The sequence below is a fragment of the Balaenoptera ricei genome, chromosome 3, assembly GCF_028023285.1.
Source record: "Balaenoptera ricei isolate mBalRic1 chromosome 3, mBalRic1.hap2, whole genome shotgun sequence".
NCBI lineage: Eukaryota > Metazoa > Chordata > Mammalia > Artiodactyla > Balaenopteridae > Balaenoptera > Balaenoptera ricei.
This window is the reverse complement of record NC_082641.1, coordinates 125,252,113-125,273,621: the sequence shown is the minus strand read 5'-3', so window position 1 is coordinate 125,273,621 and position 21,509 is coordinate 125,252,113. Positions and strand designations below refer to the sequence as shown.

General features: G+C 34.5%; 1 protein-coding gene across 1 annotated transcript in view; it reads right to left on the bottom strand.

The window, feature by feature from the left end:
- The window catches only part of SPINK5 (serine peptidase inhibitor Kazal type 5), an 80,220-nt gene extending 61,337 nt beyond the window's left edge, over positions 1-18,883 (bottom strand). Inside the window, 5 exon segments of the mRNA XM_059919546.1 lie at positions 1,117-1,244; positions 11,780-11,852; positions 13,488-13,615; positions 17,472-17,497; positions 18,812-18,883. Of these exon segments, the coding sequence (XP_059775529.1) occupies positions 1,117-1,244; positions 11,780-11,852; positions 13,488-13,615; positions 17,472-17,497; positions 18,812-18,866 (410 nt within the window). The 5' untranslated portion in view covers positions 18,867-18,883.
- Positions 18,884-21,509: the final 2,626 nt, after the last annotated feature.

Here is a 21,509-nt window from a genome sequence, read left to right as displayed (position 1 = left end):
ATATAAAAATTGGATTCCAGTGTTATTGCAGAGTTTCCTAGCAGACAGAACTAAGAAAGAAACACAATGAGCAGGATGATTCTCATTGTATAATAGTAAGTCATATACCAGAAATTAGAGGCTTAAATAAGCTATCAGGATTCCCCACATAAAACATGGTAAGAACTAGTGTACAGTGTGTTCATAGTAGTGTTACAAATACATGTGTAATAAAAAATTGTTCTTTCTTTACCTATTTTCTGTTTTCTGTTTCTTTATATTGACCCTTGGTGAAAGTGGAAGACATAGTTTTAGAGTGTATTTCTGAAAATGCAGTCATGTCAGGGATCAGAGTGATTTAATTCAGTTGTGGTTTGGTAAAGATACTTAATATAAGGAAGGATAAAGCTTGTAGAACCTTAAGACTGAATATTTATCATTATCTCTTACTAGCCTTCTCAAACATTGGTTGTTATATTTGTAAAAACTGAAGAGCAGCCAATTCAAGACTGAGGTCATAAGCCAGAATCTGCAAAGCAGGTATGCCATCTTGTTGGTTGAAGACAGTCAATAACCAAACCTAGCACTGCGGGTGGAGAAAGAACCAAATGAGGACAAAATATAGGGCAGTGAGATGCTTTAGCTACATTTGGTGAATGTTGAATAGATGGGAAGAAGTTCAATATTAAGTCCCAGTTACCCTAATATTATAAATTACTGAGCATTTAATAAATAAATATCATTTGATAATTAAATAATTCTCTATGAAAAAGGATATACTCCTAAATAGGTAGAAAGGAGATAGATAAATAGATAACAGATAAATGTGTATGTATGTGTATGTATGAATATATATATGTGTATGTGTGTGTATACAGGTATAGATATATAAGATGTCTTACTTCACAGAAAGTGACAACCATCTGATAAATTGCACACAAGTGTGCTTGTAAAATATAAAGTGTTATACTATATATTTTTTCTCTTAAGAATAGTAAAAGAAGTGATCCTAATAATTTATAGATGGCTAACTCCCACAAAATGGATTGTTATCTTAAAGATGTAAGAAAAAAATGTGTCATATAATTATACAGAGAACATGCTTTAGGGAGAAAGCCTGCTTCAGAGAATACTCACGCGTTCCTAGCACATAGTGCACATCTGTTGCTGTATGTTTTCCCATCTGTGCCACAAACAGGTGTATAATCAAGGGTACATAGAAAATGCTCATCCCTTTTTCCTGGCTTGAAATCATTGCAATTCAACTGCAAGAGACATGATCAAGGAACATCAAACTATAAGAGATAAAATATTCCTTAGATGCATAAATAGATTAATATTTTAAGCCCACAACAATATAACTCAGTGGAGAAGGAAAACATAATAAGGAGACTGCAGTGAAGGAATAAAATCGTGGTTAATAAAGCATGGTCCAAGAACAAAAACATATAATCGGATTTCAGAAAAAATGATTTCAGACACCTGCTATCTGGGTGAGGTGGGCCAAGTCACCTCTTTGAAACTTAGCAAACTGTATGTCAATCAAAACCTGCCTGCCTTCTCTATAGAGTACTCATGAGGTCCAGTAGACAATGGATATGAAAGCTCTCTGCAAACTATAAGCTACAATAAAGTTTATAGTATTATAGATTAGAGTAATGATCAAGAGCCAGATTGCTGGGTTCATAATTCTAAATCTGCCACTTATTAGCTGTGTGATTTGGGTTATTTAACCACTCTGTGCTATAGTGTCCTCATTTGCAAAATGCATATATTACCAGCTTCTCAGGATTATAAAGAGATTTAAATGTATTAATACATGTATAGTTCTTAGAACAGTACCTAGCATATCCTGACCATTTATTGTTGTTGCTGTTGTTTTTTAAATGTTTTCTTTACTGATAATCAAGCCAATAAAGCTAAACACCTTTTAGGGATGATGAGAGAAATCCCAACATCTCTGCTCTAATAATATGACATATACATAAGAACAAACCCATTTGGTGAGAAAAACAATTGCACTAGGTAATAACTGATGACTAGTATTGGAATCTCAGATCTTCCACCCACTCACTTCACCTCTTTGATTCTCACTTTCCTTATCTGAAAAATGGGAATTCACACCCTATCCACATTACAGGCTTGTGGTGAAGAAGAAATAAATAGTTATGAAACATTATTTGGCAACTCATTATTGTGACATAAGCTAGATATTCTGATTCAGAGTTAACTTGGATTTAATTTCTATCTAAAACCAAAGAATATGATATCACATTGCAAAACAAATTTTTTGATGTCATTATTGTCGTAACAAAAATGTCTTAATTATAGATTTGGAAAACTTAGGATATGGACCTGTGACTTAGTATGGCACACAATATCAAGAATAAAGTAGGATAGACACAAATGTAAAATAAATTTTTGAACCAGAAGATTACACTGAGGAACTCTCCTAGAAGACAATTAAAAAGGAAAAAGAATTTAAACTAGAAAAGAAAATCTATGAAACATACCCCACTCTTCATGTCATATATTTAGGAAGAAGTTAAAAATAGAGTGAAAACAGGTTAAGTCATGGCTATATGTGCTACCCCATTCACTTGGTTGTTCATTTATTCCTCAAAACCCATTACACATTTACTAGGCTCTAGGCGTTCCACTAGACTGTGACCCTGACCCAGCAAAAAAAGAGAAAAGGAATACGTACTCTAAGGGATTTACATTCTGAGGGGAAGAGATAGACAGTAAATACAACAACTTTAAATTATAACAAGTGCTATGAAAAATAAACTGCACGATATGATAGCACCCAGAATAGGGGCTATTTTAAATATAGTGTCAAGAAAGATCTTTCTGCAAAGGTAACATTTGAGGTGAGATGGCATTAATGAGGAGGAGCCGGGCATTAAAGACTTGCGGAAAGAACATTCCAGGCATGGAGAACTGCAATTGCAAAAGATTTGTGATAGGAACTAGATTCTCCTGTTTAAGGGGCAGAAAGAAGAGAAGTGTGGCTGGAGCATAAGGAAAAAGCAGGAGCATAAGGAAAAGCTGGTTTTCTCTCAAAAATCATTTCTGGAGAAATTGCAGAAGCATGGGGATAGGGATCCAAGCAATCAACTTGGGGCCATCACTCCTCTCCCGCTTCACCAGTGAAATCAACAGCAGCATACTAGGTCACAGATGTTGGCAGGCTGATGGACAGATGAAAAGCCCAGCTGGGAGGTGATGAGAACAGGTGTAAGCATTTACTACTCCACCTCCTCCTCCTCCAAACCCCAAGGGCTGGTGGGTCACAGCCTACAGAGAACAATTCTTCCTGATACTGACAATTTCTGAGAGCTTACAGATGGATTCCTGACCTGGTGAAGTGGCAGCAAACTGTAGTTAACACTGGTTCTAGAACCTTCATCTCTGAGCCTTATCCTTTGTCCTCTCCTGACACTTACCAGGAGAGGCAGAGGCTGAAGCTTGGCTTCAATATTTTCTAACTCACTTTAGCAGAAAAAAATTTACTACAGAAAAATTAAAATTAAAAAGCACACAAATATTATAATAGGATAAGAAAAGATACAAGGCAAAAGTGAATAAGAAGAGAGCAGACGCAAAAATATTAATACTTAATATATAGAATTCAGTCCCAATTGCATCATAAGTAACAAAGAAGGACATTACATAAACTAAAAAGAAGAAAAGAACAAGAGGGTATAATAATCATGAGCATACATTCAATAATACAGGCTCTAAATATGTCAAACAATAACCAATAGAATTAAATAAATCAATAACTGGTGTTAGAGTTTTTAGCACACACTTCTCAGAAGCTGATATATCAAAGGAAAAAATTAAGGTGCTTAAGTCATTAGATTTTAATAGAAAACTACATCCAAGAGACAGAAAATAAACATTTTTTCAGAAGATATAAAACATTTATAAAAGTAGAATATTTATCAGGCCACAAAGAAAGTCTTAGGAAATTCCAAAGGATCAGTGTCATATGGCCCATGTTCTTTGACCACAATTCAATAAAATTAAGTTAATTTAAAATGGAAAAAAAGTACCACATATTTGTAAATCAAATAATGTATTACTAAATAAATTTGGGAGGGAGGAAAATTAAGAAATATTTGGCAAAGAAAGACAAATGAAAACACTTCAAGTACAAATCTGAGATAGATGATCACTGATACCTTCAAATACCCTTGTCATGAAATTTTAAAAGTTAAAATTTAAAGACTAAGTATTGCTCAATTCACTGTAAAATGAGCAGCAGAGCAAACAAATAGGAATGAATGATGTAAAGAACAGAAACTACAGAGAAAATTAATAAAAAAGCTAATGTTATAGTTTTCTAGTACAACTGATAAAAAAAAGAAAGAAAGAGAAGATGACAGTTTAAAAATATATATAATGACATTGGAAATAATTGAACATTGAGAAATAATACAATGAAAGCATATTGTGAGTATCCATACGCTAATGCATTTGAAAACCAAAATGGAGACATGGCTACAAAAAAAGTAGAAAATACCTCCGCTGGTGTACTAAGCAGGAGGAAAGTTGAACATATCAATAACTATATTAACTAACTGATACATTGGTCTGAGATATTCTCTCCCCAAAATGCCCCATTTCTAATAGACTTAAAATACATTTTTCTAAAACTTTGAATTTAAGGAGTATGTACTGGAGCCATAGTTGGGGTTTTTTTTTTAGCATGTAATAGTCTCAGCCTTTTGATCGGGATGTTAAAACCATTTACATTTAATAGAATTATTGATAGGATTGTATTTACATATGCTATGTTTCTATTTGGTTTTAATATACTCTTGTTCTTTTTACTTCTCTGTTCTTCTACTATTGCCTTCTTTTTGGGTTAAATATTACTAGTGCGTCTTTTTTATTCTCCTGTTGATTTTATGCATTTATTATACATGTCATTTTCTGATCGGTTACTCTAGTGATTACAATAAGCATCCTAATTTATCACAATCTACTACCAATTAATACTTAATTCTAGAAAAATATAGAAACTTTGCCCCAATTGTAGCTCTATTTTCTCTGTCTCCTTTCGTACTGTAACTATCATACATGTTATATTTATACACCCAATAAAACAGCATTATAATCATTGCTATATACAATATTATATCTTTAAAAGAAGCTAGGTGAAAATAAGGGACATATATTTATAGAGTACTTCATATTAACCCCTATATTTACCATTTCTGGTGCTTTTTATTTCTTTCTCTAATTCCAAGTTACCATCTGGTGGTCATTCCTTTAAACTAAAGAACTTTATTATTACTTATAAGACAGATCTGTTAGCAACAAATTCTCTCAGATTTCATTGATATGGGAATATCTCCATCTCTTTCCATTGCCTTCTGACCTTCATTATTTTGAATGAGAAGCCAGTCATATATAACATGTCATTTTTCTTTTGCTACTTTTAAAACTTTCTCTTGATCTCAACATTTTGATCATGATGAGCCTAAGTGTAGATCTCTTTGATTTGTCCCATTTAGAGTTTGTTGAAATTCTTGAATATAAAGATTCATTCTTTCATCAAATTTGATACATTTTAGGCCATTATTCCTTCAAGTAATTTTTCTATCCAGTCTCTCTCTTCTATTTCTGGCATTCCTATTTCACACGTACTGGCATTCTTGATGTCTCAAGGACTCTGCAACTCTGTGCATTTTTTGTCAATATTTTTTCCTTCTGTACTTCTTTTGTTAAACTTTATTAATCTTTCTTCAAGTTTACTAATTCTTTTTTTTTTATACAATCTCAAAGCTGCTTTTGAGCCTTTCTACTGATTTTTTAAAACTTGAGTTATTGTGCCCTTCATCTCCAGAATTTTCATTTGGTTATATATATACATATATATATGTATATATATATACATATACATATACAAGTGTATATGAAGGTGTTATATATAACTTTTCACTGAAAATCTCTATTCATTGTTATTACATTTTCCTTTAACTCTTCAAATATTGTTTTCTTTAGTGTTGGACACCTTATAAATAGCTACTTTAAGTCCCTGTCTGTCAAACTAACATCTGGAACCACTCAGACAGTTTCCATTAACATTTTTTCATGCCAACTATGGTTCATATATTCTATTTACTTTGCCTATTTCATAATTTTTGTTGAAAACTGGACATTATAGATAATATAGTTTAGCAACTCAATTTATGATTTTATTCCAAAGATTATTTTCACTGTTTTATTGTTTGCTTCTTTGGTTGAGCTAAATCTCTGATCTTTTGCTCTCCCATAGTGTGCAGCTGTTGATGTGTACGCTAAGAAAATGTTTATTCAGTCATACCTTGGTATCCATTGGGGGAGTGGTTCCAAGACCCCCATGGATACCAAAATCCATAGATACTAAAGTCCCTTATATAAACTATGCACATCCTCCTGTATACTTTAAGTTGTCTCTAGATTACTTACAATACCTAATACAATTTAAGTGCTATGTAAATAGTTGTAAGTACAATATAAATACTATGTAAATAGTGGCCAGCATGGGGCAAATTCAAGATTTGCTTTTTGGAACTTTCTGGAGTTTGTCTGTTTTTAATATTTTTGGTCTGTGATTGCTTGAATCCATGAATGTGGAACCCACAGACATGGAGGGATGACTGTAGTTTTTTGTTTTTTTTAAGCCTGACTTTTTAGGTTTTTTCTCCCTGGATCTGTGTAACTTAGCAGTAGGCCAATGATTAGACACAGTTTATGCTCAAACGCCTCAAGCCAGTAAGGTGTCCATCCTCCACAGATGGACCTGTGTATGTAGGAGAGGGTACTCAAAATTCAGGCTATTTTTACGTCTACCCTAGCATTTGCTTTCCACTGGGATTTTCTTGTGTCTTCTAAGTGCTTGCACACATCCCTATGATTGTCCAGGACTTTGTGAATTGCTTAGTCCCTTTTTGTCTCTGCTGCCCTGTTATGAAGACATAGCCAGAAATATGCTTACTGCTATAACCTAAGATCATTCTCCTTACTGGAGTAACCAAAAATATCTCTGGATATGTCAGTTTCCAACTACTCAAAATTAAATAAACCCCTTTCAACATTTGCAGTGCAGTTGCTGATCCACATAGCCTGCTCTGCTTTGGTAGACCCTCCATATCAACCAAGCCATGGGAGTGAGATGGGACTATCATTAAGCAAGAACATCACAGAATTCCATTGTTCTTACCCAGAGTTCAACAGTTTTTCAAGCATAACTGATTGTCAGATTAACAGGCTGCTGGTCAATTTCCAGAATGCTAAAATGGTTGTTTTACTCAATTTTGTGTAGCCTTATAGTTGTTCTTTGGGGAGGGAATTAGCTGACCTCCTTATTCAGCAATAGTCTGAAGTGCCACCCCTCAGGGTAATTTTATATTGATTCCCAAACCAGATAAGAATAATTAGCAAGGGGAAAGTATAGACTCATTTTACTTACAAAAATACTTTCAAATTTTCTAAATAATAACTATGCAAATTCAACAGTGTATTTAAAAATGCATTATGATTAAGTATGATTTACCCTAAGAAGATAATAATGATTTAACATTTAGCATGGTTATCAAAAAATGTATTACGTTAATAGACTGAAAGAGAAAAATTATAAAGTTATTTCAATAGTTGCAGAGAAGGCATGTGATAATGATCAAAACATATTCAGAAGAATAAAAACAGAAAGGAACTTCCTAAACTGACTGACTAAAGTTTATAGAAAAAACACCTATGGTAAACATTATACTTAATGGAGAAACTTTAGCTATATTGCATTTAATATACGCAGAGAAAGGGCAGATTGAAGTTCATTATCATTGCTACTGTTGAACTACTGTATTGAACTCTAGATCCTCACCAATGATATAAGGAAAGAAAAAGAAATAAAGAAGTGACAAGATTGAAAAGGAAGTTATAAAGCTTCTATTATTTGCAGATGATGTGATCAACTTCCAAGAAAAAGACAACAGAATTAACAGATAAATTATAAGGATTAACAAGATATCAGAAAGGTTTTTAACAGAACATAAACCTATAGAAATCAATAGAATTTGTCTATGCCAACAATAATCAGATTTAAATACCATAAACAACAAAATACCACTCAAAAGAGCAATAAAATTACAAATTTTCTAGGTATTGGCAAAAAATACCTGTGGAGAATATTTCATAGATTTCATAAGATACACAAGAATTATATGAATTAATAAGATATTCTATGCCTTTGACTTGGGCAAGTTACTATCGTAAAAAGTCAATTTTACCCAAATTAATTTATAAATTCTCTGTAGCTGTAACCACATTGAGTTCCCAAACTCAAGTTGGATTTTTAATAAACTTAGTAAATTTTTTATTTCAAATATATATGTGGAAAAATATATATCTGTGCATAGGTAAGTCAACTTTGAAAAAGTGAGCTAAGAAAGGGGACTTGTCTTATTAGTTATTAAAGAAATGAACAATATGAACAAAAAAGGGAACTTAGAAACACATACATGCACACCTATAAATTCAATATCCTACAAAGTTGGCAACTTAATGAGAAACATTGAATGAATGAATTGATCAATTAAAAAACAAAAGTTTCTACATAGGCCAAAGATGTTAGTGATTAGAAATTATGGAGGATTTCAGAAAACTTGGGTGGTAGGAATGGAAATCATGAAAAGGAGTCAAATTGGAATATACGTTGGAGGCAAAACCAAGACTTGTTGATGGATTGGATATCAGAGTCATAAGGTTAAAGAATGACATACATAGTAATGAAGAAGAAATTGATGATGCAAGAGAGAGAGGATGTCTATAGGAGGAAACTTCTTGAACAAAGCATCTTATTCTGAGAGTAAGAAGCAGGGTTAATTTTCTTTTTTTTAACATCTTTATTAGAGTATAATTGCTTTACAGTGGTGTGTTAGTTTCTGCTTTACAACAAAGTGAATCAGCTATACATATACATATATCCCCATGTCTCCTCCCTCTTGCATCTGCCTCCCACTTTCCCTATCCCACCCCTCTAGGTGGTCACAAAGCACCGAGCTGATCTCCCTGTGCTATGTGGCTGCTTCCCACTAGCTATCTATTTTACATTTGGTAGTATATATAAGTAAGTCCATGCCACTCTCTCAGTTCATCCCAGCTTACCCTTCCCCCTCCCTGTGTCCTCAAGTCCATTCTCTACGTCTGCATCTTTATTCCTGTCCTGCCCCTAGGTTCTTCATAACCATTTTTTTCTTAGATTCCATATATATGTGTTAGCATACGGTATTTGTTTTTCTCTTTCTGACTTACTTCACTCTGTATGACAGACTCTAGGTCCATCCACCTCACTACAAATAACTCAATTTCGTTTCTTTTGATGGCTGAGTAATATTCCATTGTATATATGTGCCACATCTTCTTTATCCATTCAGCTGTCGATGGACACTGAGGTTGCTTCCATGTCCTGGCTATTGTAAAGAGAGCTGCAATGAACACTGTGGTACATGACTCTTTTTGAATTATGGTTTTCTCAGGGTATATGCCCAGTAGTGGGATTGCTGGGTTGTATGGTAGTTCTATTTTTAGTTTTTTAAGGAACCTCCATACTGTTCTCCATAGTGGCTGTATCAATTTACATTCCTACCAACAGGGCAAGAGGATACAAGACGAAAAGACAACCCTCAGAATGGGAGAAAATATTTGCAAATGAAGCAATTGACAAAGGATTAATCTCCAAGATTTACAAGCAGTTCACACAGCTCAATATCAAAAAAACAAACAACCCAATCCAAAAATGGGCAGAAGACCAAATAGACATTTCTCCAAAGAAGATATACAGATTGCCAACAAACACATGAAAGAATGCTCAACATCACTAATCATTAGAGAAATGCAAATCAAAACTACAATGAGGTATCACCTCACACCAGTCAGAATTGCCATCATCAAAAAATCTACAAACAATAAATGCTGGAGAGGGTGTGGAGAAAAGGGTTAATTTTTGATGGGAAAAATCTATGCAGAGAAAGTAGATTGATTTCTTTTACAGTTAAGAGGAAAATAACAGCAGTAAAAACATACTATAATTGCATTAATCTAGTCACACACAGACAAGTAAACATCTAGACAGAAATTACTTGAAGGCAAACAGCCAAATATTAAATGCCTTAATTTATAAGTAAATAATTTCCTAGGTAGCAAAACATGTAACCATAGGAACTTTATCTAGAGGTCAAAATTATAATTCAGGCATAAAATTGTAACAGAGAAGTATAATGTCTTAATAGTCTATAATTTTATTTCTTAAAAATCCTATTTCATTAAAATTCAGTAAATGTGTGTCTACATATGAAAACATACCACTAGTAATGTTTTAAAATAGTAGGTTTAAGAATGATGTGTGTGTGTGTGTGTGTGTGTGTGTGTGTATTTGGGGGATTTTTGTTTGTCACTTTCTGGTATTTTATATTTTTAAACACCAATGATATATCAGTTTTTCATGAAGAAAAAGGAGGAGGAGGAAGAGAATGGATTTTTTAGAGTAAGCCTCTCTCTAAATGTCACAAAGAAAGGCAGATTTGAAAAGTACCAGTAAAGCTTTCTGACCCTCACAGATTTGGGGGAACATAGAAGCAGCTCCCTTTTGCTCAAAGAGTTTGTAGTTATTGACCAATTGTGTGGTCAATTGAGCTATGTTATTGTTTTAAAAGTGAGACTGGTTGAGCCGGGGCAAAGACTTTGGTTGACTCAGTCTACTTCGGAGGCTGAGCTGCTCAGACAGTCCTGAGTAACACTGACAGGGAGGATGGTAGCTTGGTTAGACCAGGGATATTAACGTAATTTGGGTGTGCCTTCCCTGACCGATCATTTTAGTTATGTGTCAGAGGCAGGAGAGGAGGAAGAGAAAGAAGATATTGGAGAAGACGCTATGTAGGAGACCTGGAATAATATAAGTAGTTGTCAGAATACCTGGCAATAGCCCCAGCTTTGTCAATAACGTATTGTAAGACGTTGTAGACAGAGATTTCACCCAGTCTGGGCCTAGAACTTTTATTTTTTTGTATAAATAAGAATTTTTGTATAATAAATTATTTATAAAGGGAAATGGTTATGTGTTGGGTTGCATCTGTAGAGTTTCTTTCATTTTATTTAATTAAAAAAAAATTTTTACCCCAGAACAGTTTTCTCCAACAAATATTAGCCTGAATCCCAATTTGCAAAATAGATATAAACAAGCAAGTCTACTTGAATTAGGGGAAATCTCCAAGTATCAGAAAATACGTTCAGTCGGAAGAAAAAGAGGAAAAGAGAAAGGAAATAAAATGAGTCAAATGTCTGCTAACACATGTTAAACATTGTAGCTGGCTTTTAAAACTTAGTTTCTCATTTGATCCACATTCCATTTCACAGGTGAAAAAATTGAGACCCAGATATACATAAATTGTCCAAATTCTGAGACTTGAACTTAGTTCTACAGTCCCATGAAGTCTCTTGTTGTGGAACTAAGACAGGACAGTAGAAATGAGAAATGGCCATGGAAGGCAGACATCACACTGGCTGACACCACCTCTTAGCATCTGTCAGTGCCCTAAATGTTTTCAGAGAGTTGGGTCATGGGTTGGGCCTATGGACAAGCTGTACCAGATATTTAGCCTACCCATGTACTACGCCATGTTCCCTCCCTTCTAAGTAGCTGGCCTCACAACAGGTATGACCTAGTAATTAGGAAATAAAGAGATCTAAATAGAGTCGAACGTAATCTCCAAAGCAGATATGACAAGTTGACTCCGAATAGTCTCACCTTTGCTGGGGCAGTAGCCCTGGTGGCTCTTGCTAAATGCCTGGCCCTTCTCTGGGATTTTGCTTCTTTTTCTCTGGAAGAGAGCAAAGAATAGAATAGCTCAGACATGCTTGACCAATTTTAGGTCTAACATCATACATGGTAAACTTAATTTTGGCTATTCTTCTCAGCTTAATCTAGCTTGTCAGAAGTGGAGGTATGTCTGGAAATGACCACAGGTACTGTAAATCTCTCCTCAGTGCTGAAATATATCTCAAATGTGGTTCTATTAAAGGCAAGAATCTTTACTGTTAACTGTATAACAGATTACCCACCTTAAATACTTCCATCATCCAGGTTGTCACCAACTGTAAAAGCAATTTATATCATTTTTGGAATGCTCTCTTTGAAAGACCATATTCAGATTGATCCAAAATCTACCCACCTGTCTTGGTCTGAGGTTCCAATCTCTAAGGACCCACAGAGTAAATTCAGCAATTTAAAGATAACTTTAATGCCTCATACAGTCTCCTCCTTTCCAGGTTAAGAAGCCAAGTTTATCCCAACATAATTTACATAAGTAATAAAGATAATAATTGCGTGAGTGACTTCAAAGTGATAAATAACCTGCCTTGTATGTCTAAAGGCATTTAATTTTTATTTTAAATTATTTTTCAATAAATTTATTCTATTTATAGTTTCAGTCTCCTAACGAAACATCCTATGTAACAAGGAGGAAACTCTTTAGTAAATATTACACCTGCTGGTTTACATTCAGCTTTCAAGAGACTAAGAAAGGATTGTTCAACTTGCCCTGGGAGTCCTCCCTCCCTAAATTTTGCCCTGCCTTCCTTCATCTTCCTACAGTGTCTTCATTAGTAGCAGCACATGTGATCAGAGCTTCATTATCCCAATATTAATGACTATGTCAGATTAAATCCCTTGACACATTACCAACTTGGCATTTTAAAAGCTGATTATAACATAATTATCTTCAGTGGGTAAGTTTTGTATTGGCTTGGTACCAGAGTTGATGTTTTTTGATGGTGGTCAGAAACCAAGAATGAATTCCCTGTTCAAAAACAAATTCAGTCCCTTTGATGTGAGGACTTGCAACTGATAACTCAAGCCTTTACCACCTATGGAGTGTCACTGGAGAGAAGGAAATAGTTAAAAAGCATTGCAAAGATGTCAGTAAACCTCCGGGATATTAATTCTTTCTGAGTTGTGGGGAGTTGGAAGCCACAGTCAATCCTAGTGTCCATCTCATGCTAGCATAATCCTAGATGTCTGAAGACACTGGCAGCTCACAGAGTCAGGGTGTATCCTGATTCTCCTGGTTGGCTCTCACAAGAAGAGTCTGGCATCATTCTCAGGGGTACAACAGAGTCAGGTCTTAACAGGCTCAAGAATTCTTTTCTCCCAGGGTCAGAAAACTCAACTTGGAAGTACATCCTCAAAAAACTATTAAGTGCTGCATAAGGTATTGATACCAAGCCCTCTGGGATATTCTGGAATACCATGAGTGATTATTAAAATCTTTCCGAGTGGGTGGCATTTATCCAACTTTACTTGATGCTAGGTATCACAGTGATCTGCTAAGCATTTTTATTTACCCACTTAGATTTAGAAAAATATATTTGACAGAAAATAAAAATAATAACATTTAGTAGTTCAGAGAATAACTGGTAACTCAAAACACTTGAAAGAAAGATTAAACTTTACTCACAATATCATTTTGCATGTGGCACATTTGTTGATGAACACTATTCCATCAGGGCTTTGAAAAAGGTTTTTATCTTGGGAACAGAACAGTTTTCCATTTTTCATCAGTGCCCTATATTCATTGCATGTTTCCTTAGGAAAATATGAAAAAAGTGTTTACAGAAACCTCATCAAAGCAAGACTTTACCTTCTAAGAACAATATTATTTCATGACCACCACCCCCTTTGTATGGAAAACATTCACTCAGTTGATACAGATAATACAAATAAAAGTAATGAGTCTGGATTGTCTGTTGGAGATTGAAAATTCACCTAAAAGCATTCATCTAAAATCATTAGTGAAATGGAAAGAACAAGGGACTTGGAGTCAAAAGATTTGAGCTTATCTTCCAGGGTTCGCATTTACAAGCCCAACAGCCATAGCAAATGAACTTCTCAAAGGCTCACTTACCCTATCTGTAAAAACAGAGGATATAAGTATATGTGTTTCATAAGTTTTGTGTGGATTAAATATCATAAGCATGTAAATCCCTCGAAGAGTGCCTGATACCTAGCAGATATTCAATAATTAGATTCTCTACCTCTCCTCTTCCTCCTGCTTTACTATTATAGTTGTTGTTGCTATTGCCATTATTATTATTGGAGTATGCTAAGATGATGCATATAAAATACCTAGCACACAGTTCAATAATATTTGCCATTAAAAGGTATATGAAAATGTTGCAGTATATTTGATGAAGGCCTGCTATATGTCACTCACTTTTTTTCTAGGAGCTTAATATTAATGGTGCATTTGCACTACCTAGTAAAGTACTGATTTAAAATGTTATACTACCTATTAGTTTAGGAAATCCACTGGTCCTTTAAAGCCTTTGTAATCTATGTTTTCTTTTTTCTTTTTCTTTTGGCTTTTTGTTTTGTTTTGACTTTGAAAAAACAAAGCATAAAGATCATTGTACCAGAAAAACTAAGTAAATCAATCAAGCCTTTGCTCCAACTCTGACATATGCAACCTCTTCCAAAGGACAGATTATAGAATTCTATTCAGCCTCCTATATCTTTATAATAATAATTCAGTTAATCAACAAACACTTATTATGAGGATACTATACTTTTCTGGGTGTCATGGATACAGCATTAAATAAGGTAGGAAGGATCCTTGCCTAAATGGTGCTTACCATCTAATGGATAATCATGTAACTAACCTAGCATCCTATAGACGGGAGGCAGTTGGTAGCACTTGCAGAATGAATGATTAATGGTGAAGAAGAATAAATAATTTCAGAGACCAGCCCTAGGAAATTTCGCTAAGGGTGACCTACTAAAACATCTCTAAGATTATTATCACTACCCAGTGATCTTATCTGAGTAGCAGAGCAATAATTTCCGGCAACAGACTGACAACTGGGCATCTTGAGATTTGTGTCTGGTCTCTGATTCTATAGTATCTTATGCCAGTATTGCAAGTTACTGCTTAGCTGGCTGGATATAACTGATTCTATAAAGTCTAGATAAAAACATTGTCATGGAATCAGAGAACAGCCTGGTGTCTCTGTAATAGAAATATATCCCTTGTGAGGTAGGTCTTAAAGAAAGTGCTGAAAACAAAGATTCATAACACTAGAATGAAGCTTTAAATAGTTTTTAGCGGTCAACTGAAAAAGAACATTATCAATCAAGATAATTCCTGAATTGGACTTCTCCTATGTCATAATTAGAAAAATACCTAAATCCTAGAAAGACACACTTTTATTTTTATAATGAATGGACAACTGAGTCCCAGAGAACAGGTTAAGAAATTTGTTCACAGTTTGTCATTAGTAAAGATGGAACTTGATGCTATTTTTCTGAGTCATGAGGTTATCCAGTGTATTCTCTTGGGAAATAGGAAAAGGCCATAAAAATTGAAATCAGCAGTTGTGTTTTTCTCTGGGAAAAATGAAATAGCCTCCCAATGATCATAATAGAGAGGGCTGAAACAGGAACAGGTCTGGACCATAAAGGAATCCTGAGTTGGTGAGATGACTTCTCAGCAACCAATTACTTGCAATCTAACTTCCAGTCTTTGGCTCATTTTTGTTTTGTTTTGTTTGTTATAGTTGCTCTTTGTGTTTTCTCCACTTGTCTCAGAGAAACTGGAGCCCTGTAGGGCCAAGCTCTTTCTGTTTTCCTTCACTGGCTGTGATATCGCCCAGTGTTTTCCATTTTTCCTCCCCAGGCATCATCATAAACCCCTCAGGAGCTGGCATCACCCCTGCTCTGTGTTAGAGCACTAACAAGGTTGCCGTGGCTTCGTAATAACCCTTCTGGGATGACAAATTTAAGCATATGGTAAAGATCCTTGCAGATTACTCCAGTGCTTTTCTGTGCTATTCTGGCTCATGTTTGTAACATTCAACATGTTTTTATGGTACTAGAAAGAACTTGAGCTACTGAACTTGGAAAATAAAATTTCCAGCACTATAAGAAAGACTAAATTAATAGTTTTCATTTCTGACAAAATATCCAAAGACTATGATCAGAAATATTTCCAGATAAATAATTACGTTTTATATTCTTTTTGCTTATGCCAACATGAGAGGTGGCTAAATTTCTGCTTTTAAAATGTTTTTCAGTGAAATAGAGTTCAATAGTATGAGAAATATCAGTGCAAAATTTGAAATATCCACCAAAACTACTACCCATTATCATAGACACTGAAAAAAGAAAATTATGGCTTCATGCTCAGTAAGATTTACACAATACCCTTCTTTTTCCAATATGAAATATCCAAATGAGCATGCTGTTCGATTCTCAAAAATCCAGGCTTTTTTCTACCCTACCATCCCACTCTACTTCTGCAATAGAAGTTTCTGAACCTCTCTTTAATCAGCAAACTTAAATGAAATAATAGAGACTATAATGGAATTCTCTAGAATATTCCTGTTCCTTTTTTTAAAAAAAATGTAACAATAAAATACAGCAAGAGTATTTTAACCACATTTATAAGAGTTTTGGTGTAGAAAAGAATCTTTTTACTATTTTATTCTTTCAATGTTCGTGGTCTTTGAGAAACATAGCAAATATCTGCTACATAAGTAGAAATATTTTCAATCTGAAATAAAGGCACAGTTGTGTGTGTGTGTGTGTGTGTGTGTGTGTGTGTGTGTGCGTGTGTGTAACTGGCTCTTTCAACGTGCCTTTCAAATAGATTAAAAAATGTTTAATTTCTATAGAAAATGATTCCTTCATTTCTCAATCAAAAGATCCCTAAGAGTTGGTACAGACCCTTCCAGTGTTAGGGCCTCTGCCATCACAGGTGCTTCTGCCTGGTCTGCTGTGAGTTACAAGTAACTTCATGATTCACTCCCACCTGAACTGATACCATCTCCATCCCCAGAAATTCCTGTCTTCCATCCTGTTTTATTTTTCTTCTAGCACTAATCATTATTTAATGTAGTATATATTTTACTAATTTACTTATTAACTTGTTTGTTTTCTTCCACTAAAATGTAAGCTCCATGACAGCAGGGTTCTTTTTTGTTTTTATATCCCTGGCATCTCAAACAGGATCTGACATACAACAGATGCTCAGTAAATATGTATTGAATGAAATATATACACTGACTATATACAAGATACAGATGGCCCCTTTTTGCATAATGATCACAAGAAAACTTATTTCAGCTTCCTATGTGTATCATGACTTTTCAGCTGTTAAACTGAACAATAGTAATTCACTAGTGTGTTTGTTTATGGAATTTTAAAGCACTCCTTTAGTGTGGTAGATTGCCTCTTGCAGATATCCATTATCGTTAATACATTGACTGGTGTGTGTGTGTGTGATTCATGTCTTGATTCATAAAGACCTATTTCTGTGTTTTTAACAAGAGCTATTAGTACCCATGAGTATAATATATCTGTATTATAATATGAAGGTGTTGGCCACAGAACATTTTTCTTTAGGGATCTTGGAATGAATTCAATGAAGAGCAAAAGCAGGACTAACCTGATTTTCACCTTCACTGGCAGCATCTGGGACAAAAATACAGAAACCAAAGTTAAGGGAATGTAAAACATTTAATAAGTAAAACAAACAATGTACTGAGTGTAGTATCTTGCTTATTTTAATGGCAGTGTATTTTAAAACCACAAATTGATTTGAACACATTAAAATTTACCATGGCAAATGAAGTGAGGGCACTGCACCAGGCAGTATATACAGTCACAAAGATCTCTCGCTCATAAAGTTCCAATTACTTCGAAAAATAATACTTACTCATATGCTTTCTGACCCCCTCAAAATATCTAATTTCTAAAAGATCCTTTCAGAACAAAGTATTGCAGGCCTCTTTTAAAATTATAACATAGTACACCTATCAAATATATCAATTATAGTTTTAAGGTATAGTGTAGCATACAGTTTATATCATATATATACATAAAATTAAATTTTCTGAATTCTTGTATCTCTGCCTCCTCATTATAGCCACAAAAATTAGAGATCTGGTAAATATTAAGATTAATTAAAATCACAGACTAATATACTCTCTCATTAACAGACTTTTTTTGTACCTATACACTTTTTTTAGGAAAGTGGGCATCATTTGTGTATAATGGTCTCCTCACTCTCCATCTCTGAGGTTTCCTTTTAAAATATGTAAATGCTTCACAGCAGGTTAAGTCTAGGCAATCTTGTGTTCCCTTCAAATTCAAATAGCAAAAGGAAAAACCTACTTCCTAGCTCCCATAGAAGTCCCTTACCAATTAGATGAAATATTTTCAATCCATTTAGGATTTGAAAACACAAGAATAAAATTTGCTAAAAGCACTACTGCTTTAAAATAAAAACAGATGACTGAATTTGATTTTTTAATGTTTTATTTACAAATATAGTATTAAAATATATATATTAAGTACATCTAAGTTTTAAATATCTGTTATACACATAATTCATATCAGCATCAATTCATAGACTTAATATCCTATGTATGTATAATATATGTAATTCATATTGTTATGAACTTTTATGTTTGGTGAGGGGAATACGGAGAAGAATCTATTAGCTTTTCAGAATTAATGTTGAATTAATGGAAGAATTTCTGATGGATAAAAATTCAGATTATCTCAATCTACTTGTCATTTCTAAAGATAACATAGTTATAAAACCACATATGTAATTCTTCAAAATTCTATGTCTGACAAGGTATTTCAGGGATATATATATATATATATATATATATATGTGTGGATATATATATATACTGAAGAGGGAGGGAGAGAGACAAGTCCCTGCCCAGAGCTTTGGGATGTGTGGCAAGAGGCTTAGACTACAGGTAAATTGCTCACCTTGTATGAGGCAAAGAGCCAGGGTCAGAAGCATTGGCACTGTAGCTATCTTCATGTTGAAGATGATGTAAGTTGGTTACACGTCTGCTCCTTGCATTGCTCACCAGCTGGTGCTCTAAGACTGAACCCGTGGAGATGCAGCTCACTTTTATAGTATGCTGTGGGTGACACCCACAACAACAGCCAAACTGTAAAACCAGTTGTTCAAGGTCATGCTAAACTTAATATACCACATCAATTTAGTTTCCATCTTTTAGGATCCTGTCAAGGTGGCAGATTTGAACAGACACTATTTCGAAAGTAGTTCTAATGTGTTTTCATGATACCTCCCCTAGAATGCAACAGATTATGTCCAAGGACCCTACTCAAAGTTTAATACTCCATAATCCTATATCAGAACTGAATTCCTCACCAACACCAGACACATTTCCTCGTAGACAAACATGTTTCTAACTCAGCTCCCTTCATAAGTGGGAGGGGAGGGAAAAAGAAGACAGATGGGTTGTCCTACAAGCCAAGTAAAGATTTAAAGATTTCTACATCTGAAGAAAGCTGCTTATAGCAAGAGCACCTAGGATTCCTTTTGCTTACATCTGCATCTGTTCTAAAGTGTCTCAATTCAGTGTCACAGACACATACATAGGTTAGAATTGATGGGATCAAAGCCCTTTTAAATATTGTTCCAGAAAACTGATCTAAGGCTATACAACGCTGAGATCATGTCAATATTCTGAATCCCATCAAAGCTAGAATATTTCCCTTTCTTTTTTTCATGAATTAATTTCTTTCCTATAAAATATAATCATTGGTCTCAAGGTCTGTGCTATTAGCTTTCTTTCCAGTGGTTTAGTGAAATTAGTGACCATGGAAAACAAGTTCAAATTTCATTACTATCACAGGCTAGAAAATTGACTGTCTTAGCTTAATGGAAAAAGAATGGGACAGGGAGTCAGAAAATTTGTCTCTATTCCTGTCTTTGCAACTACACAGTGTAATGGAAATGAACCTGGCTTTGGTGCATAATAGATCTGGGTTCAAATCTTGACTCCTGAGTTACTAGCTATGTTGTCTTGGGCAAGTCACTTATTTGCTTTCAGCCTCAGTTTCCTAATATGTAAAATAGAGATAGTAAAACTATATTGTACAATTGTTGTAAGAGTTAGAGGTAAATCGTGTGTGTGTGTGTAATGTTTAGAACAATTCCAAGCATATGTGGTAAGTTTTATAGTTAATGATAGCTGGCCTTGCATTTTTATCTCATTATAATGATGTGATTTACTAGGTAATTTCTAAGACTCCAAGAAAAGTCAACATCTCTTAAACGTGGTCCACAATGACAGATTTAGGTTTACTCGGCATAGAAATAACAATCCCAAAACATTCTGAAGTAAAATCAAAAAGTCAGGATATAGGTTCTCTTTTTCATCCTATCATTGTGTTCTAAACCATGACACCTGAAATAGATCAAAGTATTAGCCATCTAAACTTTGCCAAAGCCATTGCTAGGTTTCGGTCGTCACTGATGTCTGTAAAAATCCTCCTCTGCATAATGACATACCAATACTAATTTTTTAATCTTCCATTTGCTCTGTTAGACCATATGAAATGTGTCCCAACCATACACTCTGTTATTGATGGTAGAAAAGTTTAATGCCTTACAATAGAATTGGTGACTGTGTACTATGCTCTGATGAACACCAAATCTAGCCCAAATGGACAGTATTCCCAGGAGTGGAAGTAGTGATAGGGTGTAACAAAAGAACCAAAAGATGATTGCATCTCTAAAGTATCCCTGCTATGAGGAAAGGTTGAAGGAGTTGGTTTCTTTCTTACTGGAGAAGAGTTCCTTACTACCACCCAGAACCTTCTGAAATGATGAATAAGAGGATTCAGACTGATAACCTCTTCCAGGAGAATAAGATGGTCAAGAGAAGATTCAGTGAGCACCCCCAATACTGGAAGTACATGTCAGCTGGCTCTTGTCATCAGACCTACTTCTGCATTTCATTTTAGAAATGTAAATCCAGAGGTGATTAATCATACACTCTGTTAATCACTCCTTATTTTTGAAAACCATGGACTTTAAATTCAAATGAATGGGACTGAGGTTTTAGAGAACTGGGTTTTGGGTTAATAGAGTACTTTTATATTAGGTTATCAGAGTACTTTCCTGAAATTCTAAATTCTATTTTTTTTTTTTTTTTTGCCAGCTCTTTCAGTTATTCATCAAACGTGTAAAACCCTTTTTCTTCTCATTAAAAAGGAATGGAGTTAGGTTGTAAAAAGTATAAACTTTACAATTCAAAACATGTATCAAGTGGCCCAGAATCTGAATTCACATCAAGGATACTGACACAGAGGGAAGAGATGAGAAAAATATAAAGTAAACAAGATTTTGTAGATCAGTAATGTTACTAAAGACAAAGGTTATTTCCAAAATCCAAAGTTAGCAGATCATTGCTCAGATCTTCTCTTTTTCTATGCTGAGATATCCTTGATGATCACAATAGTTTAATAAATAATTATAGTCCCTTACAATTAAATCACCTTCTGCATCTTTCCAAACAATCTGTCATCCATTAGCTCTCATGACTTGTTTATGCAATGCAGTGATGCAGCAGAGTAGGTGTTATTGTCCTTTCCTTACCTGCCAAAAATGGTGCCATTGATAAACCTCAGAGTAGGAACTAGCTTGGAT